General features: G+C 35.8%; 2 protein-coding genes across 8 annotated transcripts; one reads left to right on the forward strand and one right to left on the reverse strand.

Annotated features, from left to right (window-relative positions):
* Positions 1 to 97: 97 nt before the first annotated feature.
* Positions 98 to 18402, reverse strand: slc44a2 (solute carrier family 44 member 2). 4 transcript variants are annotated; one of them, XM_052600519.1, is made up of 22 exons: positions 18203 to 18402; positions 10466 to 10514; positions 9919 to 9992; positions 9697 to 9781; positions 9469 to 9553; positions 9245 to 9358; positions 8982 to 9042; positions 8754 to 8883; positions 8011 to 8094; positions 7809 to 7921; positions 7394 to 7525; positions 5768 to 5867; positions 5459 to 5551; positions 5238 to 5322; positions 4801 to 5063; positions 4600 to 4694; positions 4094 to 4197; positions 3877 to 3950; positions 3704 to 3774; positions 3489 to 3577; positions 3293 to 3377; positions 98 to 657 (listed from the first exon to the last, which is right to left on the reverse strand). In XM_052600519.1, exons 1-22 carry the CDS (start codon positions 18237 to 18239, stop codon positions 548 to 550), a joined length of 2133 nt encoding a protein of 710 aa, XP_052456479.1. In that variant the 5' UTR covers positions 18240 to 18402; the 3' UTR covers positions 98 to 547. The 4 variants fall into 4 exon arrangements, with proteins under 4 accessions (XP_052456479.1, XP_052456480.1, XP_052456477.1 ...); XM_052600520.1 differs by lacking the exon at positions 18203 to 18402 and adding an exon at positions 14433 to 14570; XM_052600517.1 differs by lacking the exon at positions 98 to 657 and adding an exon at positions 802 to 2189 and having other exon boundaries at positions 18203 to 18386.
* Positions 16496 to 26997, forward strand: gcdha (glutaryl-CoA dehydrogenase a). 4 transcript variants are annotated; one of them, XM_052600541.1, is made up of 12 exons: positions 16496 to 16569; positions 20236 to 20351; positions 20501 to 20536; positions 20626 to 20766; positions 21689 to 21751; positions 21947 to 22117; positions 22288 to 22417; positions 24440 to 24656; positions 24838 to 24941; positions 25824 to 25949; positions 26137 to 26297; positions 26480 to 26997. In XM_052600541.1, the coding sequence occupies exons 1-12, from the start codon at positions 16511 to 16513 to the stop codon at positions 26545 to 26547; spliced, it is 1392 nt and encodes a 463-aa protein (XP_052456501.1). In that variant the 5' UTR covers positions 16496 to 16510; the 3' UTR covers positions 26548 to 26997. The 4 variants fall into 4 exon arrangements, with proteins under 4 accessions (XP_052456501.1, XP_052456503.1, XP_052456505.1 ...); XM_052600543.1 differs by having other exon boundaries at positions 20507 to 20536; XM_052600545.1 differs by lacking the exon at positions 16496 to 16569 and adding an exon at positions 19591 to 19732 and having other exon boundaries at positions 20507 to 20536.
* Positions 26998 to 27183: the final 186 nt, after the last annotated feature.

The raw sequence follows: 27183 nt of genomic DNA on the forward strand, positions 1-27183 counted from the left end.
TGTGTTTTCAACTGGTTGCCTAGTAACTGAACTTGCTGGCTCATTAATATTAAGTAAGTTACGTACTTTAACGCCCGGGAAAACAAGTGACACTACGTTCATGCCCCAATTAATATTTATTAGGTTTTCCTCTTGTCACGTTACAGAATTATTTACACTTCGCAACAAACAACACAACAGGTAGTAACAAAAATGGCTGCGTCAAATGGACGCATTAAAAACACTGTAAAATTGTATACCAAAACGAGTGGCTTGGTTTATAAATGGTTATGATTTTTGTGACGAAATATCACAAATTCAAACGCACACACTGCCATCACGAGATGTTAGGACAGTTGTGCCTAGTCTAATAAAGCATAATATATACAAATACTAAACCAAGATATTAGCACAACAAACAAAAAAGTAACATTGTAACACTTTTGGCTGTAATAACTGGTATTACTCACTGGTGCCTGAGCTATAATATCAGTGCAAGTATGGCAGGTCTCTCTATTTTTGTCCCTACACTTCTTTGTTTTTCTATTAATCTTTTTTTTTTCTTTCCTTAGTCCACTGTTTTCAGCCCCTCATTGGATTTCTTGAGGATGGACAGCAGTGTCTCTGGCATGAAGTATGGTCTGTCCACTGTGCCATCATTGCGTTCCAGATCCTCCACTGTTGGAATAATTTGGGTAGAGACAAAAAAACAGCATAATCTTAATAGGAAAGGTGTGCCAAAAAGTATAAATGCCAACAACTGAAGCAGAGCCTTGAAAGCAAAAAAAAAAAAAAAAAAAAAAAAAGGCTTGAGATCTCAACAAAGAGAGAGTTCGATTTATTAAAGTACTGGGAGATCACATTACCAACATGCAAAGATTGAGAAAAGTGAAGCAAAGAGGTAGAAAAAGAGGCAACAGAGTGGCAAACAGCGACAAATATCAGGCATTGAAAAGGTTGCAATCTGTCGATATAATAACCATAGTCACAGCAGACCAAAATATAAGGGTGTTACGTTTTTTTTTTTTTTAAGTTGACTTGCTTTCGATGCCATCATTACATTTTTTTGTACGGTAATCTGTACCATAAAATTATCACATTAGGCATAAAATCAACACAATTTTCAAATACATTAGCACAAATTCTTACAAAATGACATTGTTTGGTCTTGGCTGGTATCACTGTAAACAGATGTGTTTTTTTTGTTTGTTGTTGTTGCCGTAAACATAGCAATACTGCAAAATCTTTTTGCATTCTTCGATATGATTAAGACATTGAGAAGTAACAATAATTAGGCACAAGTCAAGCACCTACATTACACTTTTATATGTCCTTACATTAAAACGTTCTACATAAAACACAAACACAGTCACATTCTACAAGTGCTATGTAGGCATATCTAATGGGGTTTAGGTCCATGTAACCAAAGTGTCAATGCTCATACTTTGAGCACAAGCCTGTTTCTGTCCTATTTTGTGTCATGCCATCCATTAAAACCAGTGATTAATTATTAAGAGACAGTTCTCAAAATTGATTAATTGAGTAAACATTATGACGCGAATGAAAGTGGTACTTTCCAGTGTATACTAATGGCTTATCAAAGCCACCAAAGTGCACCATTTCCCAAATCAGTAGGCTTCTCTGAAACGTTTCACGAATCCACCTTCAATGAACATCCCTGTCTAGCTACTCCTGAGGGGTGAGCAGGGTCTCGCTCTCTTGAGGTCCGTTTTCTTGAGGCTTCGCTTCCTCTGGTTCCTGTTCTTGTTGGTTCTCGGCCTGTGGTGGTTCTGCCTGAGGTTGGGCCACTTGCTCCTCCTTGTCCTCAGCATCCACCTCTTGGGGTCCGTTTTGTTTTGGGGTCACTTGTGGTGGTTCAGGTTCTTGCGTTGCAACCTGCTCTTCGGGTTTCTCCTCGTCGACTGCGGGTGCTTCTGGAGGTTGTGTTTCTTGGGGCGGTTCTTCAATGTGTGTTTCCTGGTTTAGTGGCGTCTCTTCTTCTCTCTCCTGCTTTAGAATGCCCTGCTCTTTAAGCTGCACCTCTCCGTTCTCCTGCAGCGGTACTTCCTCCTCAGCTTGCACCTGTATGACCGGTACCTCGGCACAGTCAGTCTCCTCTGTGCTTTTTTCGATTGATAAAATCTGGTGCAGCTCAGGGGACATGAAAAACGGTTTGTCGGAAGAACCGTCATTTCTCTCCAGGTCTTCGCCTTGAGTTTGTGTTTGCGTGTGACGGTTATTTTGAAACGTTAGTGTTTTGAGAGAGCACGTAGCAGAAAGGAGCACAAGGACATGATTGAAGAGAGAAAGAGAGAGAAAGAAAGAAAGGAAATGGTTAGACATGAAGCAAGCCAAAAGCCCTTGTAAGCATATGCAGTTATGTCAACAGTGGGTCCCACAAGTGAAAATCCCAGTCATTTTCTCCATACAGAAACCTACCTTAAAGTCAAACCGAGAGCTCGGAGGAAGCGATGATATGTGCTTCTGTAGAAGCCATAAATATCTTCTCAAAAAATGTGTTTAATAGCTAATTGAGAATTACATAATCTACGGTCCTGAAAATAGCTCCACCAATCAGAGAAGTCACTGTTACCATGGAAACGGGAATGAGCGGTGATAGTGCACTCCTATGAAGCATGGTTGAACACAAATCATTCTCACTACACTCTCAAATAACTGATGTGTGGTATATATGGTTATATCATGGTATGGTATATATTTGTATATGGTCTGGTATATAACATATGGTATTTTATATTTGTAGCTCATTTCATATTATACTGTATTTTCTGAATCAGTTGCATCTTTTGCGAAGCTTAATGGGATGAATAGTTAATTCCCTCATACACAAAAAAAAGCTGGTTGGTTTGGTTCAAGGTTTGGAACTCTTATAGTATTTTTAAATGAATATAGAGAAAATGAAGGGAAATCCAGTTGGTTGTCACTGTTGCTCCCTATTGCATTACAGAAAAGAACAACATTTAAAGGAAAGGAAAGAGGGCGTTTTGAGTGCTCCAGATGTGCTTAGCTGTTGAAGTTGAGTGGTAGAAGTTGTCAACATCTGTGAAACTTATTCCTCAACACCCAATAAAATTTAACACAACAGCTGCTATTATCAGAATCCTTGTTTTGTTACTCAGCCAACAAATTAAAAATTAAATGTATGCATTTAGCAGACGCTTTTATCCAAAGCGACTTGCAGTGCATTCAGGCTATCAGTTTTTACCTAAAATAATAATATAAATTAGCAACTTGTTAAGTTTTGTTCATTATGTATCTTCTCGTGAAATAAACAAAGCTGCTTCACACTTACAGAAACAGAGGAAGAGTGTGTCCACACACATAGCGTATACGCTAAAAAAGCCATGAGCAATCAGGTAGGCACCAAACACCACAGTCTGTAAATTATAAGAGGGATGTAATTATTATTACATCTGGAAAACTGACATTTTGACACTGCAGATGGAAAATCTGGTTTTGCTGGATTGATAAAACTCATGCTCACTCACCAATATAGGCACCCAGTAATAATTAAGGGATGGAGTAGCATCCTCCACTATTTTAATCTTGCCCGTGAAAAAGAAGAAAGAACATATTCCTGAAAAGAGGAGGAAGAAACTGTTAATGCATACTGTTTTACATTAGTGTACTAGAATATGAGAAGCCAGTTCCACTCAAATAACCTCTGGATTCACTTTGACATCTGATTGACCAAATCACTCACCCACGATTCCAACGATGAGGAGTTTGCCCAAAAATAAGAGGAAGTCTGTCACTTTGTCCAGAACCGCCACACTAGAAAACGAGTTAAGTAAAAACATTTCAATGTGGATGGTTTATTGTGTTTATTCACAAAAAAACACTGACTAGATGATTTAGATTTAGTTAAACTCTCACCGGACAATGTTCCTCATCAGAAGGAAGAACGCATCCTTGGCAGACGTACAGAAATTTTTACCATATATTGCCACCTGAAAAGAGAATATGCTTCATTAAGTTCAGCAATTATGTTTTTGAGCACTACAACACTAAACATGCAATAATGATGATGCTCCCTAGCCAGAAACAATCCACAAAAGGTGAAAACATTATTAAGAGGGAAATGTAAATGTACCATAATATAGGCATTTCTGTTCAGAAACTTGATGAATTTCTCCAGACACCAGAAGCAGCACTTCAGGCAGCTGAGCAGGAATTTGGCACATTTATTCTGGGCACCTGGAGGAAGGAAATCAAGATTCAAATGTATATAACAATGCATATAACTGACTTTATGACATGTAAAACATTATTTACTCAAACATTTACATTGGCGTCATTCCAAACATGTATGACTGACTTTCGTCAAGTGAAACACAAAATTTGATTTCCCAAGTTTCTCTTTTCTGAACAAAACACCATAAACTGACTAGTAGCTGGGCAAGCACCAAAAAGAAAAAAACTGATGCCCAACCTCATTAGCGCTTGCTTTTTCATAACCGATCACAATACATTTTTCAGCATTGTTTTATCAATCATACTGGTTGTGATCAACGTTGAATAAGTCCAGTGTTTAAAAGTTAAAAGTAAAGGGGTCTAAATATTTTCTGAAGAATATGAAGTACACTGAAGTAGTAAGACCTTTCAGCTTCTGATCCAGATACTCCAATATGACTCTAATGATCTGTACGATGGCAAGAATAAGGGAACCAAATGCCAGAGTGCCGGTGTGATACCTGGAAAACAAGTGAGCGATATAGAGCACACCAAAATGTAATGTTTTACGAGAAGGATTTTTGCAAAATCTGCTAAACACAGGGAACTATTTCTCTAGTCACACACCTGAGGGCCCGTCCCAAAGAGTTGAAGACAGGGTAAGCCGGGATGTCTTCAGGCTTTTTGAATGCCCAGTAGTAGGAGGCAAAGGCCCCTGCCAGGGTGACCTGGCCCAATGCTGTCACGAAGTTGACACACCAGAAGAAGAGGAATAAATTATAGAACTGGAACAGAATCAGGTACTTGTGGTATAATGTCTCTCCTCCATAAAACGCAAACAGACACTCAGCATCAGGACATTCAGTGGTGACATTTGAGCTGTTGAAAGTCTGTGGAGAGAATCAAATCAATGCAACTTTATGCAATGTATGCATTTTATCAAGCAAAATATGCTATAACAAAAAATGAGACACTACTGTTCAACAATGTAAAAAAATGCCAATAAATAGCAAACATGACATTTATGTAGAGACATAGCAAAGTTAGCATAAAAAGACACTAACCTCAGGGTTGCAGGTGTCTCTGGAATACATGCATGCACTTGTGTTGAAAACCTTGTATACTGGCTCACTGGAAGTGGACAAAAACCTAATCAAGAGTTAAGGATATCATGTTTGCTTGAAACCTAAATCCCCATTTCTAACTAAGGTGTTTAGGGTAATGAAACGGCAGAATACCAACAGTGAGCAGTTTTTATGTGACTGCATTATTTCTTTTAGGATACACAGCGGTGATGGCCCAGTATGCGATGACTAAAGAGAGCAGGGCAAACGTCAGCAGTGGGTAGAACAGTGATGACATCACATGACCGATGGCTCTGAAAAATAGATGTGGTTATCAGGGCTTCATGTCTAACACTCCCGGTTAACCTAATTATTATTTCATGACTTTAAGCAACAGTTAATCCATCACACTGAGAAAAACACTGCTGTTTAACAGCTTATGCTATTAGAGTACCCAAAAAAAGCAGTAATATGGAATATGAGACCGAACAATGTAAGCAACGCGTCTAAAAATACTGAGGTAGACTGACTTGCTGGCCTCTTTGATGAGAGCGATAGCAATGAGGAGCCTCTTCCTGAGGAAGATGAGGAGAAGGATGATGACCACTTCCACAATACACAGGATAATCACTGTGTGGCGACAAAGAATAAAGTGACAAAGAGTGCAAGTCCATATTAGTGCTCATTTATGTCCACAGATTGATCCCTACTTGAAGAAAGATACATATTTTCATTTAATTATTTTCAATGTATACCTACATTACCTTTTTTATAGGGCTGTGCAAAAAATCGAATGCGATTTTCATGCACATCTCATCAGTTAAGACGCTCCTGTAATTAGAAGTATATCTCCAGCCTGTGCGTTCAGGTCATGGTTGCCAGGTTTTCACAACAAATCTTGCCCAGTTGCTTCTCAAAACGAGTCCAAAACTAGCCCAATCGCGTTTCCAGGAGGTTCCCCGATAAAAAATTGGTTTCCGGGGTAAAAATATAAGTTTTATGGCATGGTTCCCTTGGTAAAATTCGCATTTTAGGGTCTAAATATGACGTTATTGGTATTGTCGCTTCGACCCGAGGACATGAAAAACAACCACAGACTTGGCAACATTGGTTGGCATTTACTACACAGAGCCGTAATCCACTGACAATCTACACAAAATCAATTTTAAAATCGCAGGCGATTCTTTGTCAATTTTGAAAACGATTTTGTGTTAGTTGTCGGTAGACTATGGCTCTGTGTAGTAACTGCCGCTCCACCTGAACCAGTGTTGCCAAATCTGTGGTTGTTTTTCATGTCCTCGGGTCGAAGCAACCCCAATACCAATAACGTGATATTTAGCCGCTAAAATGCGAATTTTACCAAGACAACCATGCAAAAAAAAAAAAAAAAAAAAAAAAAAACGTATATTTTAACCCCGGGAAGCAATTTTTTTTTTTTTTATCCGGGAACCTCCAGGAATCGCGACTAGTTTTGGACTAGTTTTGAGAAGCAACTGGGCAGGATTTGTTGTGAAAACCTGGCAACCCTGATCTGAACACACGTGCTGGAGATAACTTCTAATTAAAGGAGCGTCTTTACTGATGAGATGTGCATGAAAATCGCATTCGATTTTTTGCACAGCCCTACTTAAAAAAAAAAAAAAATTACCGGACTATAAGTCGCACTTTTTTTCATAGTTTGGCTGGTCCTGTGACTTATAGTCAGGTGTGACTTATTTATCAAAATTAATTTCACATGAACCAAGAGAAAACATTACCGTCTACAGCCGCCAGAGGGCGCTCTATGCTGCTCAGTGCTCCTGTAGCCTACACTGAGCAGCATAGAGCGCCCTCTCACGGCTGTAGACAGTAATGTTTTCTCTTGCTCTTGGTTCATTTCTCTTGGTTCATGTCAAATTAATTTTAAAGGATCATGTGACACTGAAGACTGGAGTAATGTAAAATAAAAAAATAATTTACATATTAAAATAGAAAATATATTTTTTCAATTACAAAAATATTGTAATACTATTTCAGAATATTCAAATTTTTACTGTATTTTTGATCAAATACATGCAGCGAAAACATTCAAAAATCTTACTCAATTCAAACTTCTTAATGGGAGTGCATTCATTTTTGTACTGCACATAACGGACATAATTGATATAAAAACTCACTGAAGGCAAGCCAGGTCTGCCGAATCTGTAAGTACACTGTGAAGTCAGTCTGTAGACCCAGATCCTTGATAGTGACGTCAGCTCCGGCCTGTCCTTTCAGACTGGCATACTGCATGTAACAATGGAAAATCCCTGAGGAGAATCAGGAGAGGGGATAAACAGGAAGGAAATATTTACAAAATATAACATTACTACAATACAGAATTGGAAATCGAACGAAAACCATCAAATGATGATAAGGAGCGTCTTAATGTCACAATGCTTAATGTTCCAAAATGATTTTTAAAATGTATTTTCTTAGGGTATTACTATAAATGTGTTAAGGTTAAACAGCACAGTGGACACAGTGTTTGGTAGCTAGGATAAAAATACGGGAATGTTATATGAGAGCTGTAGACAAGACAAGAACACTTACCGTATCCGATAACAATGACGACCATGATGATCATAACCCAGACCATGACTCCAGCCAGACAGCGCAAGAGGAGAATAAAGATCAGACTGACCAGCATGGCGATCACCAAGCCACTGAAAAAGATTTGACCAATGCTAGAACACACTAAATCTGACACTGCGTGGAGGGGGAATACAATGAACCTAGAGTTTCACACACTTACAGGAGTATCCAGTGCCAGGATTGAGTATAGTCCTCGAAGATCCTCATGGCTACCGCTCGGGCCTCGACCACAAAATTGGATTTCCTACAAAAATTCCAAAGATCTATTAATTATAATCAGTTTGATCATATATTTCTATACGATTCACATTATATTTTAGGTAACATTAACTAACACAATAATATTATATTCAGCATTACTATATTACATTATAAAAATTGAAATGAAATGCATTAAAAATTATTTAATTTTCAGCCAGTTGCCAAATTAAGCTGGTTTAAACTTAATACAAATTGATATAAAGTATACAGACATAAAACAATAAAACTAAAATTAATATAGCCAAAATTAAAATGAAAACCAAAAATAAAACGAATTCAAAATATTATAGTAGCATCTTGGTCACATTAAGTTTCTATAACATAACTATTAACTGACTTCTGCCTCAACGTACTTCTGATTCGCTGCTTATTAAAAGTTAGTAATGTAGTTACTAAGTTAAGGTTGGGGTAGGATTAAAGGATGCATATTATGTTCATGCAGAATAAGGCATTAATATGTGCTTTATTAGTATTAATAAACAGCCAATATGCTAGTAATATACATGCTAATAAGCAACTAGTTCAAAGTGAGAATTGGTCCCTAAACTAAAGCATTACCAGTATCTCAATTATACTAAAATAACACCGATTACATTCAATATAATCACAAACAGATACCAACTAACAAATAATATTACTAACTTTGAGGCTTCAAGGAGATCTGTGGCATTTATATTTTCTTCTTTCGAATCATCTCTGAAGGTCGTTTGGTTGCCGACCACAACAACGCCACCTTTCAAGGTCTCTAGAGCGGGCAAGCATCTCCGTGTGACTGTAACACAGGGTAAAGTTCATCATTTCAATGTAACAGAACTTCATCTGTAATTAACCTGAAATAACAAACATGTTTTGAATGATGTAAAGGCTTACAATTCTTGCTAGGTGTGAGTATTGAAGGACACAAGCCATCCTTCAGGATTTCAGGAGCGTTCTAGGAAAAAAGAAGGGCATCTTTCTGTGAAGCAATTTAGGATTAAGCGTGTTGCTCAAGCATCTTGAAATCCATGTATTACTAAAACTAGGGAGGGGCAGTATGGCCAAAATGTAATCTTCTGTTTTCCTTTTTATCATGTTATCTTAATTCTTACTGGGAATTCAAGGTAAAAAGGTTTTCTTTCCTGTCCAGGACTCACCTTGGTCATGTCTACTCCCTCCTTGCAGAACTGCTTGTAGTATTCCCTGTCAGCTTCATTTCGTAACGCTTTCACTAAAGTCTTGAATTTATTGGGACATCTCTCCACACAGATCTGTCAAATGAACATAAAAAGAAAAGTGCTATGGCAAGCTGTACTGCCAGTCTGTGCATGACAAACACTATAGATATATATATGGTACTGCAAAAAGAGGTTAACCAAACCTGAGTGGTGGGACACTGAAACTCCAGCAGGACCAGAGGACTGGCACACTTCATGATGTTGAAGTAGAACAGCAGGGGCTTATTCCTGATTATTCAGACAGATTTAAACATTAAACATAAAAAAGATATGTTTGAGTACAATTTAACAACAGAACTGCATTTAAAGTCTATTGGAATGGCAAAGTGAAAGACGTCTCGTGAGTTTTCAAAAGAAACAGCTTTACTCACTCAAGTGTGGTGTCGACCTGTCCACAAAACTGACCCTTACTGTCTGTCGGGTAAATCACTTTGCGAGGGTCACCTTGAGACCATGCTAAAGGAAAAGATACAACACTGTCAGTATGGAAAGACAACAGCTTGTCTTTGGAAATGGACACTGTTTAATACTTTCTGCCTAATCTAAACCAGCATTGGGCATAGAAATGTGAAAATTAATAGGCTAAAACTTACCCAGAATCCCAACTGCAAAGTAGCCCAGCAAGGCCAAGATGAACAGGATACAACAGAGAATGTCTGTGCAGCTCCTGTTCACCAAGAAAAGCACACGCATTCAGTGCCACCACACAAATCAGGACATGGAAGTTTATCAGATTACATAAATGTTAAAAAGTTTAAAAGATTCACTGTCACTAGATGTGTCTCAGACAGGATTAATATCACTAGCTAAAAACAAATCTTACTACCTGAAAAAAATTACATCATGACTTGAAATAAAATTAACATTAACTGAAATAGAATATACAAAGATATTTATTTCTCTTTTTTTTTGGACTAAAATAACTGAAATAAAATTAAATAAATTAAATGATCTAAAACCTATAAATAAAAAGCATATATATATATATATATAATGTGAAAACAGAAAATATAAAAATAAAATCTAATTCAAAATATGAACAAAAACTGTAATAGTATAATAATTAACACTAACACTGGTCTCAGATGCATATGCAAATGGTTTCGAAATCATTCATTTGGCTTATAAAGGTTGTCTCACCTGTTATAAATCGGCCCTTTAAATGTTGGGTCAAATTTTCTTGGCTCACCTGTGAAGACATTAAAATGGTGCATTTATTTATGTCATTTGTGGGCATCTCCAGATTTTTACCACTGCATAAGCAGCATGGCTTTTTCTACTGACACATTTCTACCATCACTAACATACTACCACTCAGTCGAAGTGTGGCATGACTTGCCTGCATCTAAACCCAATTCTCGGTAGTTCTCCCTCTTAGTGAGTGTCAAAATCTAATGGATCACTTCCACTAATCGATAAAGGGTTAACTCAGTAAAAAAAAAAATATTCCTTCTGATTGTCTCAAGTGAAATGCTATCTAGATACGACTAGTTCTGCTTAGTATGTTACTAAATTAGAATGGGTAAAAGGGTATTTTGCAAGTATTAACGTCACATTATATGAGCCAAGCGTTAGCTAGAAAGCTGAATCGGGCATATTTGTGATCCTGGTCATAAGTGTCAATTTTTCGAAATTGAGATTTATACATCATATGAAAGCTGAATAAATAAGCCTTCCATTGATGTTTTTTTTTTTTTTTTTTGTATATTTGACTGAGATACAACTATTTGAAAATCTGGAATCTGAGGGTGTTGAAAAAAATCAAAATACTGAAAAAAATAACTTTTAAAGTTGTCCAAATTAAGTTCTTAGCAATGCATATCACTAATCCAAAATTTACTATTCAGAAAGTTTTTATATATTTACAGTAGGAAACTTACAAAATATCTTTATGGAACATGATCTTTACTCAATATTCTAATGATTTTTGGCATAAAAGAAAAATTTATATTTTTGACCCATAAACTTTGCGTTTCCACCGAAATTCCCCGGAACAATTGAACCAGGAACTTTTTCCCCAAGACCTGTTGCTTTCTGCATTTCTACCACGGTCTAATATAGTACCATGAAGATTAGGCAAATAGTCTGGTGACGTAGGTCTGCGAGCGTTTCTCAATACAAAGTGCGTAAATTTCGGACTTGTATCCTTATCGGACTTCGACTGGACAGTGTGATGGACATTCGACTGGACAGTGTGATGTCCGCAACGACGCAAATCCGGTAATTCTTCAAACAGCAGCGTGCTTTGATAACATCAGTCAGGTCACCTTGGCTACTGCAATTTTCCTCACTGTGTAGTTACAATAAAACGAAATAGGTTATCAGATACCACTGCCTCCTTTCTTTTTCATTGAAACATAATAATAGCCGCAGAAAATATTGTATCAAATATTATTATATCAATTGCCTCTTTTTATTTTCATTTTAAAATATAGATTGAAATACAAGACCAAATACTAGACCTGTAATTGAATACAAACCAAAGATTACCAAATTTTGGATTACCAAAACGAATTATAGCCTATTTTATGTTTAACCACTAAAGAGACATCAGAGCCAGCGGCACACATCAGAAGGACAAGTCGAGTTAGAGTCCTGCACAGGTCCATTTTTGGAGACCCGCGCCCGCCCGTACCCGCAAATTTCAGCACCAGATCCGACCTGTCACCTATGATAATATAAAAATTGAATCCGCACCCACCCAGACCCGTTAATATTTGGCCCGTTCCCTGAATCGTGCCCGCGATAAATCACACACGCTAAAATCATTCCAGTTAAAGTGCTTTATTTTTTATCTCGCACCTCTCTCAACATTACGACAGTGTCATTAATGTTCTAATGAAACGAAAGCGGCTATGGAACCTGATAACTATACGCAAATAGACCTATTGATGAAAAAAATACAACCTGAGCCTGTCGCACACAAAATATGCATTTATTTTCCTTTAAGGTTACTGTGCAGGAAAAGGATATCGTCCACAGTCCCAGGTTTAAGTTGCGTTCTCCGATCTTGAATTACAAATCCAGCTGTGGGAAAGTCTCTCTCGCAGCGCTCGAGAAGGTTAAACAAAAATCGTACTGTCGCACAGGTGGTGACATGATGGGTCAAATGTCATATCGTTGATGCGTATGTGTAATGGTAATTTAGACATACAAATATTGCACATATTTTTCATCCGCACTACTACATGCCCGCAAGGAGTTAATTATCCGCCCGCATAGATCCTGGTTCCTGCGATGGAAACACACCGATTACCAGCCCAAAGTCCCTAGTTCCTGGGTAATGTTCCAGTTGTGGAAATGCTGCTAATGTTTTTTTGGCTATTGCTACAAATATACTCCAGCAACTTAAGACTGGTTTTGTGTTTCAGGGTCACATTTATACGATGCTGTGGTGTCTAATTTGTCTAACTGGTTAACTGAACATTTAGAATGTGTTTGTGATGTCTTCAGTCATGTGTGCAATGCCTCAGTCGGCCAAGTGTGAATTTAGCAAAGCCGCGATGTTGATTTAGAGATGCAGGTTAGGCTGAGGAAGTGCATCCTGCAGTGGGTGTAAGTTGTTAAAATGTCGAGACATTCTTGTATTCAAGGCTCTTTACTGAAGCATGCTGTTCCAAACAATACAATAAATTTTTTCATATTTTTTCCTTTTTGTTAAATTGCTTTAAAAAAAAAATACAACATTTTTGGATACTTTAAAAATTATTCATGTAATGATCACAGTAATGATCAGACATCAAACCAAGGGGGAAATAAATACTAGTGTAAAAGTAATGCTTATGATTTTCAAATGATGTTGGAACAATATTTTTCAAACAAAACATCCATTGTTTTAATATTTTAAACCCAACAAATATAATTTTGTAAAACATTTTGCTTGCAATTGCAGGGTGTTTTATGGTTCAAATTTCTCTACCATAATGTTCATACATTAAGATTTGAAAAAAGTCTCTTAGAGTAATATTTATAAATGTTATTACTATTTGAGTATATTTTTGTATTTTTGTATATTTTAACAGTATATTTTTTTATTTTATTTTATAATTAACAATTATTCCTGTGATGTAAAGCTGAATTTCAGCTCAAATAATCAAGTAATCATTCAGAAATCATTCTAATATGCTGATTTGGAGCTCAAGAAAAAAATGTTAATAATAAGTGTTTACATTCAGACTATTTTAGATTGCTTCAGGGGTACTGTGGCAGAGTAACCCAGTACCTTTGTGATTCTTCATAGACATAAACAGAGAGAAGTAGTTCCGGCTACAATGTCCTTCCGCTACACGCAAGCAGTTCTGTTTATTAACCGCTAGAGCGTCAAAAGTTCCATACTGCAGCTTTAATGTTGAATTGAAAATAATTGTTGTGCAAGTTATATATTATAATTTTCATAAAAAAATAAAAAAATAAAAAAAAAATATATAAACTGATAAATGCTGAAATACTGTCACTTTTGATCAAGTCATTGTTGAATAAATTATTTATTTTAACACCAACAATAAAAATGTTATTGATCACAAACTTTTAAACATTTGTGTATTTTGGGGGCTACACTGTATATTTCTATATATGTTTGAGATTCCTTATTTGCAAAAGAGAAAGAAAAAATACACTATTTCTGTTAGTGTTTTCTGTTATTGTCTCTTTGCCTGAGATACTTTTCTGTTGCCGCCCTAACCCCCCTTGAGACTTGCACTAGTAACCAATGCAGGTCTAGGCTCATTATAAGCATGCAGTGTGTATGTGTGTGTGTACAGTTTATTTTATTGAGGTGCCATTTATTTAGAGCAGTCATCAGCAAACCAGACGCTCTTAGCCATCCACAAACAACTCCCAAATGACCCAAGCCTTCCAAACTGCTACAGTCACACTGACCAGCATCTCCCACAGATGCTCTTCACATCATGCTAACCTGTCGCATACTGTTTAATAACCAAAATAAATCACTAGTAGTAATATAGATTAGTCCATACAAACAAATCTGTCTCTACAACACTAAAATAATTTAGACATCATAGCTTTGCACCAACTGAAAGTAAGTATATTAAGCATATCTTCTCAATGCTCTGAAAATGCTATAAAAAAAAAGAGGTAAATACCAAACCTTGTTTTCCATAATATGATCCCCTTCCCATTAGACCGTCTTTTTGGTATTTTTAGTCTTAATGTTGTCGCTAGACAGACTGTACACCACTTCCGACCTCTTGCAACAGGAAACTAGTCATGCTTGGCACCCTCAGTACATCTTCACTGTTTTTCTCCGAGAATGCACTTCCTTGATCTTAGACATGTAACAGATTTACATATCATGCTATTGGTGTTCTTAAATGGAAATCTTATTAAACCCTAAAAGTACTGAAGATATTAAACCAATATCCAATGGATTTTAAATAAAATGTGGTCTCATTTGTTGACATTTTGCTGGCAATTCTGAAGTTTCAGTTCAATCAATGTTGTTTTCACATACGCATCAAATGATTATATACATAAAAATATATGACTGTAAAGGCAAGAGAGAGCAATGTAGATGTTGTGGGAAAAACAAATAAAACTTAACAGTTCAATTCAATTCAAGTTTATTTGTATAGCGCTTTTTACAATACAAAACATTACAAAGCAACTTTACAGAAAATTAAGTTTCTACAATATTTAGTAGCTAGTAGCTTATCAACAGTCAAAGCAATGGTTTCATCCTTCGCCATGTTTTAAGCTTATGGCCCGCCCAACTCGGAAACTGGAGGATCAATGGTGACTTCACATGTTTTCGAAAATTTCCCATTTCCCATTTCCCACTTCTGAAGGTTTGTGTACATTGTTGTCAAAAAAAAAAAATGGAGTCATGGAGGATGGAAAAATCTTTCTAATGTCAAAATGTATAGGAAATATTTAGTCAATGTCCAACAGATTTTTGATCAAATGCAGCATCCTGTTCATTGGTAACCATATAGAGCGTTTGCACCCATGTCACGGTTTGGACAGCTTAGTTAGTGTTGCCAGACCCACAGTTTTCTCATGGAATTGGACCGCATCAACACTGTAGCCACATGTTGTTTTTCATGTCCGCTGGTTGATGCAACCCCAATAACGTGATATTTATCCCCTGGAATTCAAATTTTAACAGGGGGACACCGCCAAATACATATTTTATCCCCTGTAACATGATTTGTTCCGGTGGAACCCCACTTCGAATTGCGATTAGGCTAATTTCAGGCTAGTTTCGAGGAGCAACTGGGTGGATTTTCTTTATGAAAGCCTTGCAACCCTGTCTGAGGTAAACAATTCATTATCACCTTCAGCTTGACTGCAAAGGTCACACAAATGACATTCAAACAAAGTCTGATAAACATGGAAAATATACTTATCACATTTCATGGCATCGGGTCTGATAACACGGTGTGAATATGAATGCATTTCCTTCAATTCATTCAAACTGAAATTAAGTTCTTTAAATCAAGGTTATTTCTGGGCAGTTTTGACACGTAGAGGATTTATAGTGATTTTTTTTTTTTTTTTTTTTACACAATCTCTTCGGTAATAGAAAGTCCAGGTTACCAAGTTGATGATAACTACAGAAACACCAGAAGCCAGGTCACACAATGTTACTTCCAACTTTCCAACAAATAACCCCTTCCAATAAAGTTCGATCAGTGACAGCTGTACTGTTAATAGCAGCGCTCAACAGCATCAGGCGATCTGGGGGGAATTTTCAAGCAATCAGATTGACATTTTAATCACTAAAAAGAGAGAAATATTTTCATAAAGCCAATCTGTAGTGTGCAGTTGTTTATTGTTTATGTCCAAAGGCATGCTTGTGTGTTATCAATTCGCTCTGTCTCTTCTACAGACCGTGCATTATTTTCAAGCTTGATCTGATCAGACGTATGGTCAGAAGTCAACCTACAGCTCAATTCCAATCACACACTTTGGTCCCTGTTTCAAACTGACCTTTTCCACCCGCAAAGTCACGTGATCTCCAGACACAATAAGGGGCACGGATATTTGAGATGCCTTTGTAGTTATAAGGGCATTGCAATGTTGTGAGATTGCTAGGCAACTGGAGAGAAGTGTATCATTGTCATTCAAGAACAAGCCTTATAAAAGTTACAGTCTCTACATAGATATCATGAGGAGGCACTTCCCATAGTCTTAGTCAGAGATTTACTTTAATGATCTGTGGTGTTCATGAGGTTAAGAGATCGTAATGCAATCCAGAAGAAGATGACAAAAAGCCATCTGAGCATGTGAGTATACTTCACTCCAGCCCAGACTCCTGTAAATCACGTTACAACTTGTTCTCCAAAGCAGAATAAAAAAAAAAAACAGGAATGAGAATTGGATACTAGAAATTCTCAGGAACAGGAAAATAGGTTTTAGGAAGCCTGAATCTTCAGTTTAGGCATGTTTATTTGCTTCACCAGGCTATTATTTGATTTGATTTGACTCTTTTAAATGTGGATCTTTAAGATGATGAAGCAATCAAGGAGTGTTCATATCCTTAACCCTTTTCTCAAGCAATGAGTTGACAGTTTAGTAGCATATTGAAATGAATCACTGAACCTAGCCTGTTATCAAGCTTCATTTTCTGACCCAAGATAATCAAACCTGAACCTTCAGTGGCATTAAGCAAGAATCATCTTGGGTTGAAAATCACACTGATGCTAGAAATTATCCCAGCAATTTTACACATTATATTGACTGGTGGAAAAACTAATTATTTGATTTACACTAAGTGAAGTAAAGTAATTGAATTCACTTTATTTTTTCCTAAATGTGGCATTAATATATAACTATATTAATTATAGTTAATTAAAACCATTAAAAATACATATTTTGTAATTTCTTGAAAAATATTAAACTTGAACTGAAATTGAAAAAAGAAAACTATTTGAAAAATTATTATAAATGACAAAAATTTATTATATTTATATATATTATTATATATTATATATATTTATTATATATAATAAAAAAAACTAATAAAAATGACAAAAACACAACTGTAACTAAAATTAATATCAAAAAATAAAATATAAAAATAAAACACTAATTAAAAATATTAATAAAATCTTAACTAAATCTTAACTAAAATGCTACCTGTTGTTTCTATAAAAATAGTCTGGTTTTAGAAACCACAGTGCTGTTACAAGGTAATGAAAAACCATTCAGGATATTACATGTGGTTACTATGGTCATACTGCAAACACCAGAGTATTCAAGCATGCAAGATCATGTAAAAATACTATTTGTTTTAAAGCTGAGTGTTTGCCTTTTCTGAATAACTTGAGCAAGTACTGCATTTAGTTAACAGAACACACTCCTTCTTATAAACCTTGTCATATTTTCATTATTATTATTATTATTATTTTAAAGCGGCCCAAGCAACTAAAAATGTCCCTAGAGACATTTAAACACACTTCCCATTTACTGTTACACAAACATTAATAGGTACAATTCATGAAACTATTTATAATGCGTGTGTGAAAGCAGGCAATGAGAGTTGCATGTTCTAGTCACATTTACTTATTACGTCGCATAAAACAACCATAATGGCGGTAATTATTGACCTGAGATTAATTACGCCAGCCATGTGTTTGAGCCCACGCCTATTGTTTTCTTCATTATATACGTCCTGCTGTATCCTCTCTCACACACACTGTTGTGATGCAGTGTTTCAATCATAAACTGTATAAAGGGTTTCAATGCATTCACGTATGATTTATGTCGAGCACCAGCGTGCAAGTCTGCATTACTGTTATTCTTCATCGAAATGCCCGAGACCCACGCCCCACGTATTAGTCACTGTTTCCATCAGAGGACCATCCCCACATCTTCCATAACGAGAAACCCTTAAAAAATGAAAACGTATTAGCCTACCATATTTGGACTCTGGATTTTTCTCCTCCGGCTCCATTTGCAAATAAAGGATGCAGACTTGTGGTAGTCTCTTATATATCGAAAGGAACAATATTGCCGTTGCCTAATCTTGCGAGGTATTGGCCATCAGTAATGATCCGCTGCTCTACAGTAGGAGTGTATGGCAGACAGCAACTCATTCAACAACACACGCGATGCGTTTCGCTTTTCAGAGGCGACTGCGCGAGCTGAATTGACCAATGAGAGGACAGGAAAAATTGACAGACAGTCGTCTCAGCCAATAAAACATAAGTGCTCCTTCGCTGAAAATCGCCAGCGTTTGTCATATCAAGGAATCAGTTTTTTAGTTATTCTAGTTCATTTACAAAAACAACAAACACTTGATAAAATACTAATTTGTCCAACCACATACGACTTTTTAAAGAAGAACTTTCTCTGAATAAAGATCTAGTACATTCTCATTTTCAGTATGATAATGGAAAATTGGGTTAGAATATTTTTCTAACAAAAATTCGACGTGAGAAAGACAAATTCACAAAGTTGTGTAAATTCTTGGCACATCTAAATTCTTTTGTTACAAGGCCCTCCCAAACTCTACAAACGTTTAAATGTAAAATGTAATAGCTACAGAAATGTAATAAAAAAAACGAGATTTTTAAGTTATATGAGTTTAAAATTTGGCTAAAATAAATAAATCATGGAACATTTTATAAGGCCCAACAACTCTTAAAAAAACAGTTTATTATTATTTTTTTTTACTATGACACTGCACTTTAATATAATTTATATGCAATCATTTTAAAATACGCTTAATAGAAACATAATAAAAAATACCCATTTTCAAAATTTAGACAGTGGAATTTCATGCTGAACACAGATAAAGTATCTCTATCTTAATTTTAGTTACAAAGACATTATGTCCATTTGCCATGCAAATATGGTCAAATTGCAGTTTTCGGAATATATATGCCACCTATAATTGCAGTTTTCGGAATATAAATGTCACCTATAATTATGCACATGAACGACACAGAAATTTTCATATCAGAAATATAACCGAGGACACCAACCCAGCACTGTGTGTTTGTAAAAGAGCAAATCACTTTAAAAATTCCTCCGTGCACACGCCTCTTCTAATCATCCAATCCGAGTACGCGGTGCTGGAGCACGCCTTCGACATTCCACAGGGTTTCAGACGTTGTTATCAGCCATTTTGAATGTGGCATAATCACAAAGCCAATTTAAATCTTACATTTGTACATTTCAAAATTCGATATTTGCCATATTTAGTTAATATAATAAGTTATGTATGTAATCATGTAGTATGAAATAATTATTGACGTTTTATAAATGTAAAAACATAAACCGGGGCAAACACTGAGTCATATATCAATGCACTGAGTCAACGGAATACCTCACAAAAGATGGCGGGTCCGTTCTTCCAATTTGTTCATGTTACCGAACTGTACTCCGAAGATAAATAGTGTTACAGAAGACAGGGAAATCATCTGATCGTTGAAGACGTTGGAGGTATTATGTTTTAAATAGATTTTCCAGTATGACTGCATGGCGAATAGAACAGAACTGTATACAACTACGTGTTTTAAAATATACATCTGAAATATAAATTATATAGATATTGAAATCTGTAAATGTTTCTCATATGGGTTTCAATTTCGTTGTGCAATTCCAGTTGTGTAACCTTGAATGGACTAGACAGACGATTATTCAATAGAAAAAAATATTTTTAATATACAGTAACTTACAGTATTAACAACTCACGTTATGAATGGTATTATAACAGATAAAAGTTGCAATCGTTAATAATACTCATAAACTTACATTTTACAATATGTATGAAGTAATAACAAGGTTATGACATAACTCCAAAAAAGCTAAAAATATGTATTGTGTAGTTTATTAAACGTCAAAAAGTGAATGGAAAGGAAAAAAGGAATTACTGCAGGAAATATTAAAAGTCACTGTGAAATAAACTTAGTAACGCGTTATGTTGCATTTTTTTTTTTTTTCAGGTTTGAAAACACCATGGCATTGAGAACAGCTTTATCACGTCTGCTGGTGAACTCACAGAGATGTTCTCTGCTCTCTGTGTCAAGGGCCCAGGGCTCTTCAGCACCTGCAGCACAGGGTTAGATCAGTGATTCACCATAACATTTTTGTACCATAACTAAAATTTGATCAAATGACATCAAGTTTCAGAATTGATGCATTTTTATGTTTAGGCTTGGCAACTGAATGTGCTAATGTGCTAGTAACCAAATCTTTTTTTCTTTTAAGAATCAGAGGTGCAAGTGAATAAAACAGCAAAAACACGTAAATATATTAGTGTAATATTTTCAGATGGTAATGTCTGAATTGGATTACATGCACTGTATTTGAGCTGAAACCATTTGGATTCCTAGCTAAGGTGCAGTTTAACTGGCGTGATGCGTTGGATCTGGAAGGACAGCTCACAGATGAGGAGATCATGATCAGAGACAGTTTCCGCACATACTGCCAAGAGAAGCTCATGCCCCGCATCCTCATGGCCAACAGGAATGAACGTAAGTGGAAACGCTAGTACTAACAACTAATGGATTAGATCTAGGGCTGTCAGTCGAATCAAATATTTAATTGTGATTAATCGCATGATTGTCATGAGTTAACTCGTTTTGTTTTGATCTCTTCGCTGCGTTTCGGCCTTTGTCACTTCTGAGCAGCACATGCGCAAAGATGACCTCATACGTCATTCTCCCTGAACTGCTTCCGTTTTACAACAGTGAGCGCAAGCTAGATTAAAGTGATTATTATGTTTTGAAAAAAAGGATAATTTTCTTATAAAAACGCATTGATTTGTTACAGAAAGCCTTTTTAATTCACCCCCCAGAGCCGTGTGAGACGTGTGGAACTAACCCTTCAAGCCATATCGCAATTCTTGTCTTTTCCTCACCAAATTTAAGACCTCTTGAAATCCTGATTAAGACTTTCTTGTCCCATTTAAGACTTTCTATGACCTTAAATATGATAGAACTAAATTTAAGACCTGTTAAGACTTTTTATGGACATGCGAAAACCCTGAAAAAGAAAATGTGTGCTGCATTAATTGCACGTTAATAAAATTACTGCCGTTAAAATGAATTTGCGCTATTGCGTTATTAACGCATTCAATTTGACAGTCCTAATTAGAACAAGTTTTTGCAACCTTCATGCATGATTAAATGGATAGTTCACCCAAAAATGAAAACTCTGTCACCATTTACTCAACCTCCACTTGTTTTAAACCTGTATGAGTTTTTTTTTCTTCTGTTGATCACAAAAGCAGATGTTTTGAAGAATGTTGTTAACCAAACAGTTGACTGTCCCTTTAATTCTCACAATAGGTTTATTTTGTTTTTATTTTATTTGAATAATATTCTAAATGCCTGAAAGGCTGATGGTTCCTGTAGTCTAATGTGTAAATTTAAACCTGTGGCTCTGAATTTTCAGATTTCCATCGGGAGATTTTAAACGAAATGGGAGAGCTCGGTGTCCTTGGGCCTACGATTCAAGGTAAAATCAGACTTGATCATGTCTGTCAGTGACACTGAATCATCCTCATGAAAGTGGAAAAAATGCAAACCATTTCTCATTTAACATCATATGTCATGTGTACAGCTTAAGGTGAATCTGACTCTAATTGTGTGGTCCGTGACACTGGATGTATAAGGTACATTGTCTGATGTTTTTGCATCCTTTGTGTTAAAGGATATGGCTGTGCTGGGACTAGTTATGTGGCATACGGTCTGATCGCCAGGGAGGTGGAGAGAGTGGACAGTGGCTACCGTTCAGTTATGAGTGTCCAGTCCTCACTGGTCATGCACCCTATCAACGCATACGGAACAGAAGCACAGAAGCAGAAATACTTGCCTAAACTGGGTTAGTCAGCTGCCTAAACTGCATGTCATTACATTAAACTGCTGTAAAAAATATTTACATATCTCAAAGTCCCAATGGAAAATCAGTCATTTTAATATCAATATGAGTAATTCTAAAAATATACATATTTTTTTTATAATTGTCATTTCTACATTTTTTATTCTTCCCAGCTCGTGGAGAGATTCTGGGTTGTTTTGGACTTACAGAACCAAACCATGGGAGTGATCCTAGTGGCATGGAGACCAAAGCCAAATACAACCCCTCCAGCAGGACATATACCATCAGTGGGGCAAAAACATGGTTAGTGACCCTGAATAGTTTGCATAGTTTGGTTTCATGAAGAGTCTGGCCTTGGACTCTCAATAGTCTTCATATGTAATGTAGAAAATAGTCTTTTCTTTAAAAATGTATTTTCGAAAAAATTAAGCACATACACATACTATATTAATTTATGTAATCAAGTCAGCTAAGTGCTATTTTAGTATCATCAATATACTTTATAGTTATTATTAATTTGTCAAAATAGTTTTCTTTTATTTATTTTTTTCCATCTGCATTTTAATGTTTTGCTTAAAGTTTAGTAATTTGTCACACAAATGTCTATACACAAATGTCTATATAGTTTTTAGACATTTTTATTTCAGTTTTAGTTTGAATTGTTTTAGTACTTTAAGCTCAATATAAGTTCAAAAACAGGTTTAAAATTAGTACTATTGGCAGCTAGCTAAAGTGAAATATATATTTTTTTTTCTTTTGAAAACGTTATTTTATTTCAAGTAACTTTAAAAAAAAAAGTGGTTTTAGATGTAGTTTTAGTGAATAATAAGAGCCTTGCTCACACCAGTACAAAAGTATAGTATTCTGTTCAGTATTCTAATGCAAAATGTACAAAAAAATAAACATTTGTGACGGGGATGGTATAATTAAATACAACAATCATTTTGTAAGCTTGATTGATAAAGTCATCAGCACTCTCAAGTTGCACAGCATGGAGTCATCTTATGTGGAGGTCAGATATTCAAACTGTTTCTTATGTAAGAGATATCATCGGAGGGCAGTGTACCAACAGTATCTCTATATTTGGATTTTGTAACTTCACCCTCTCCAGGTTGTTTGTCCCTTGCTGGTTTAGGAGGACACTGAAATCTGCTGACCATCTGTTTACTTAAGTATGCAACGTGAATCTAGCTTGAAGTCAAGAGATTTTTCTGCCTGAGCAGATATTACATATACAGTTACATTTAATCATTTAGCAGATGCTTTTATCAAAAGTCACAGTAGTACCCCAGTGTAAACACATTTTTTTTTACTGAAACAATAATACAAACTAAACTGAAAAACGGCTAAAAATACTGTGTACCGTATTTTTCGGACTATAAGTCGCACCTGAGTATAAGTCGCATCAGTCCAAAAATACGTCATGATGAGGAAAAAAACATATATAAGTGGCACTGGACTATAAGTCGCATTTATTTAGAACCAAGAACCAAGAGAAAACATTACCATCTACAGCCTCGAGAGGGCGCTCTATGTCTTCAATGATAAACTACAGGAGCACTGAGCAGAATAGAGGCGCCCTCTCGCGGCTGTAGATGGTAATGTATTCTATTGTTTATTTTCTCTTGGTTCATTTCTCTCGGTTCATGTCAAAAATAATTTTTCTAAATAAGTCGCACTTGACTATAAGTGCGAAAAAAATTAAAGGTGCGACTTATAGTCCGGAATATACAGTAATTAATTTAAAGTGTATTTTTATATTGATCTAAACATTGTTCAGGTTGTCTATAATCAAATAACACTACGTGGAAAAAAAATTAAATACATTTTGTTTAAATAGTATTTTCACTGCCTCGTATTTATTAATGTATTTATTCAGCACATGACAGAAAATATTTGTCATATTTTAAAAAGACATCACAATAAACATTTAGGTGATTCAAAGTTGTCATTATTAAGTAAACCACATTAAACACTGACAAACAAAATATTTGTAGTTTTATCTTTTGTGAAAATTCTACTTTCATTTTTTAGCTGTTGTTTATGGCAACATTTAATTGTAACTAACAAAAAAATCAATGTTTGACCAAACCAGAAACTTAAATGAGAAAAACGAATCCATTTTGGCCTTGACAAATTAGAGTATGCTTTTGAACTTGGTCTAAAGTATCATTTATTTTGGCAAGAACTAAACTAAATTGAAAGAACAAATAAGAACTGAATTCACAGCTCTAATAACCCTGCACTGCACACAAATCTTGAACACACAGCACAGATGAGTGATAATTTTTCACACAAACACTTTTTTTTATTATCTGTGAGCAGGATCACCAACTCCCCATACGCTGATATCTGCGTGGTGTGGGCCAAATGTGAGGATGGCAGAGTGAGAGGGTTTGTCCTGGAGAGAGGGATGAATGGCCTGAGCACCCCGAAGATAGAGGGCAAGTTCTCCCTCAGGGCCTCGGCCACCGGGATGATCCTGATGGACGAGGTTGAAGTGCCAGAGGAAAACCTGCTTCCCCATGTGTCTGGCCTTGCTGTGAGTGTTTTTGTCTCTATCATTAATGCTGTGCACTAAGACACGCATCACTTAGTACTATAACACACTTGTAAACTACTGCCTAAAACTCAGACCAACCCAGATAACTGATAGAATCACTGAAATTACAAGGTCATTCTTTACTCTTTGGACATTTGATCTTACGTGTTGATTTTTGTAGGGTCCCTTTGGCTGCCTGAACAATGCCCGTTATGGCATTGCGTGGGGCGCTCTGGGTGCTGCAGAATTTTGTTTCCACGCTGCCCGCCAGTACACCCTGGACAGGTCAGCAGTTTAACATCTAACATGCATGTATTAGTACTAGCTGTTGTTCTGTGTGTGTAAGGAAAAGTGTATATTTTTGGTATTTTTGTACATTTTTTGTATTTTATTTCAACAGTCCTTAAGTGTGACAAATTAATAAAAAATATTCTGTCTATGCATATTAAATGATGCAACTAAACATTTGTATCTTTTTTCTAAGTTTTGATGATATTCAATACAGGGTATCACTTAGATACTATTATAGTTTTCATTCAAGTTTAGTTTTTTTTTCCGTTTTCATTTAAATTTTAGTTGAAAATAAATTTAAGTTTAAGATAAACTAAATGAAAATGAGAAACGCTAGATTTTTTAATAATAACAAAATAATAAGTTTTTTTTTGTTTTCTTTTATTTCAAGTGACACAAATTGTTTTATTGTGTTACTATATAACTTATAACTTTTAATAACCCTGATTCAGTATATATATAGATGTTTTTGCATTTGGTTTTTAAAAAGCTGTTTTATTTAAAAAGTTGTTTTGTTTTTTTGCCCCCCATGAAAAAGACTTAATTTGAATTGAACACATTTATTATAAAGTACATACAAATTGTTTACTTCAAAATAAGCACAAATATTAATAATAAAGACAAAATGAACACTTAGTGCTTTTTAATAAATGAACAAAAGTTAATTTACTAAAACACAAAAGTCAGATTTAAAAATCTATATAAAATATAAAAAAAGTGTAAATATTAATTAACTATTTACTATAGGGTTAGGTTTTGGTTTAGGGTTAGTTGCTCGTAATTATGCATCATTTACTGTTATTACTAAGTACACATGATTATGCTGCCTTTGATTTTATTTTTAATTTCATAAATATAAATGATTTTACTGTGTAGAATCCAGTTCGGAGTCCCTCTGGCCAGAAACCAGCTGATACAGAAGAAGATGGCAGACATGCTGACAGAGATCACAATCGGCCTGCAGTCCTGTTTACAGCTGGGCAGACTCATCGACCAGAAGAAGTGAGTCATTACCAAAGAGCTTACATCACATGTGCTCATGTTTTCTCAGTCCTATTAGTTTAATGTGTTTATGCAATACATTTGAATACAATCCAGTGTCCTAAACACCCATGAGCCTTAAACCCAGCTGTCTCATAACCAAAGAATCCTGCAGTTCATTGAGTTTTCCAACACATTTCTTCCAAAGACACACACCAGAGATGATCTCCATGCTGAAACGGAACTCATGTGGGAAAGCCCTGGACATCGCCAGGCAGGCCAGAGACATGCTGGGAGGAAACGGCATAGCAGACGAATACCACATCATACGCCATGTCATGAACCTAGAGGCCGTCAACACCTACGAAGGTACAAGAAAAAATCATTTTACATGCAAAATATACCTTTGGGCCAGCAGAGGTCAGTATAGGCTTTATATGCAGCGCACTAAGGCAGTGATCATAATTCTTGCTGAAACACTGATGTAGAGAGATTTTCTGTTTAATCTGAACCATAGGAAAAGCTTCTAAGAATGTTCTCCCTTTTCACAGGCACTCATGACATCCATGCTTTGATCTTGGGCAGAGCCATCACTGGACTCCAGTCTTTTACTGTTTGAAAATAAACCCATATTTCTCTCTGAACATGGGTATGATGGACTTATGCATCTCTTTCTGCAGTGAGGGAAATACTTGGTCAACATCCATGCATAAGTGCCTCCATGCGCTCTCAAATCTCTCAGTTAGTAATGGGTCCAAACTCACTAAAATCTGCATTTACAAATCCTTAATGGGATCTTCTCTCTGGGATACTGGATTGACATGAATTAATATGTCAAGTTACATGACAGTTGCATTATAAAACTGTTAATGGCCTTGTGGTTAAATTACTGAAAGTATTGGATCCACATTATTCATTGTACAATGAACATGAACACTAATGATGAAAGATCATTCATAGCACTTTCAAAATACTGTCGCAAACCGCTGACCCCACTGGTCATTGTCAATGGTTTGTACATTTTGTTGTATTTATTGAATCCTGAAAATAAAAATAATAAATATCGCTATCTTGTGATTCTGTGCATTCATTCTGAATAACATCTAATTTGTTTGTTTTTGAATATTTTATATTTATCTGTGGGTATGTACTTTGTTCCTTGACAGATAAACATTAGTAGATTTTATAATGATGTTCAGGTTGGGGAAAAAATATTTAATAACTAATAATTCTACATCGGGGCATATTGTATTTA

The sequence above is a fragment of the Carassius gibelio genome, chromosome A6 (assembly GCF_023724105.1).
Source record: "Carassius gibelio isolate Cgi1373 ecotype wild population from Czech Republic chromosome A6, carGib1.2-hapl.c, whole genome shotgun sequence".
Classification (NCBI taxonomy): domain Eukaryota; kingdom Metazoa; phylum Chordata; class Actinopteri; order Cypriniformes; family Cyprinidae; genus Carassius; species Carassius gibelio.

Excerpts from the sequence above, each read along its gene's own strand:
- gcdha (XM_052600541.1), top strand. The coding sequence starts at position 16,511 with ATGAGGTTAAGAGATCGTAATGCAATCCAGAAGAAGATGACAAAAAGC. Across the intron at positions 22,118-22,287 it reads GAAATACTTGCCTAAACTGG|CTCGTGGAGAGATTCTGGGT; the intron begins GTTAGTCAGCTG and ends TATTCTTCCCAG. Across the intron at positions 24,942-25,823 it reads CGCCAGTACACCCTGGACAG|AATCCAGTTCGGAGTCCCTC; the intron begins GTCAGCAGTTTA and ends TTTACTGTGTAG.
- slc44a2 (XM_052600517.1), bottom strand. The coding sequence starts at position 18,239 with ATGGAGCCGGAGGAGAAAAATCCAGAGTCCAAATATG. Across the intron at positions 9,782-9,918 it reads CTTTGCAGTTGGGATTCTGG|CATGGTCTCAAGGTGACCCT; the intron begins GTAAGTTTTAGC and ends CTTTTCCTTTAG. Across the intron at positions 5,868-7,393 it reads GCAGACCTGGCTTGCCTTCA|TGATTATCCTGTGTATTGTG; the intron begins GTGAGTTTTTAT and ends GTCGCCACACAG.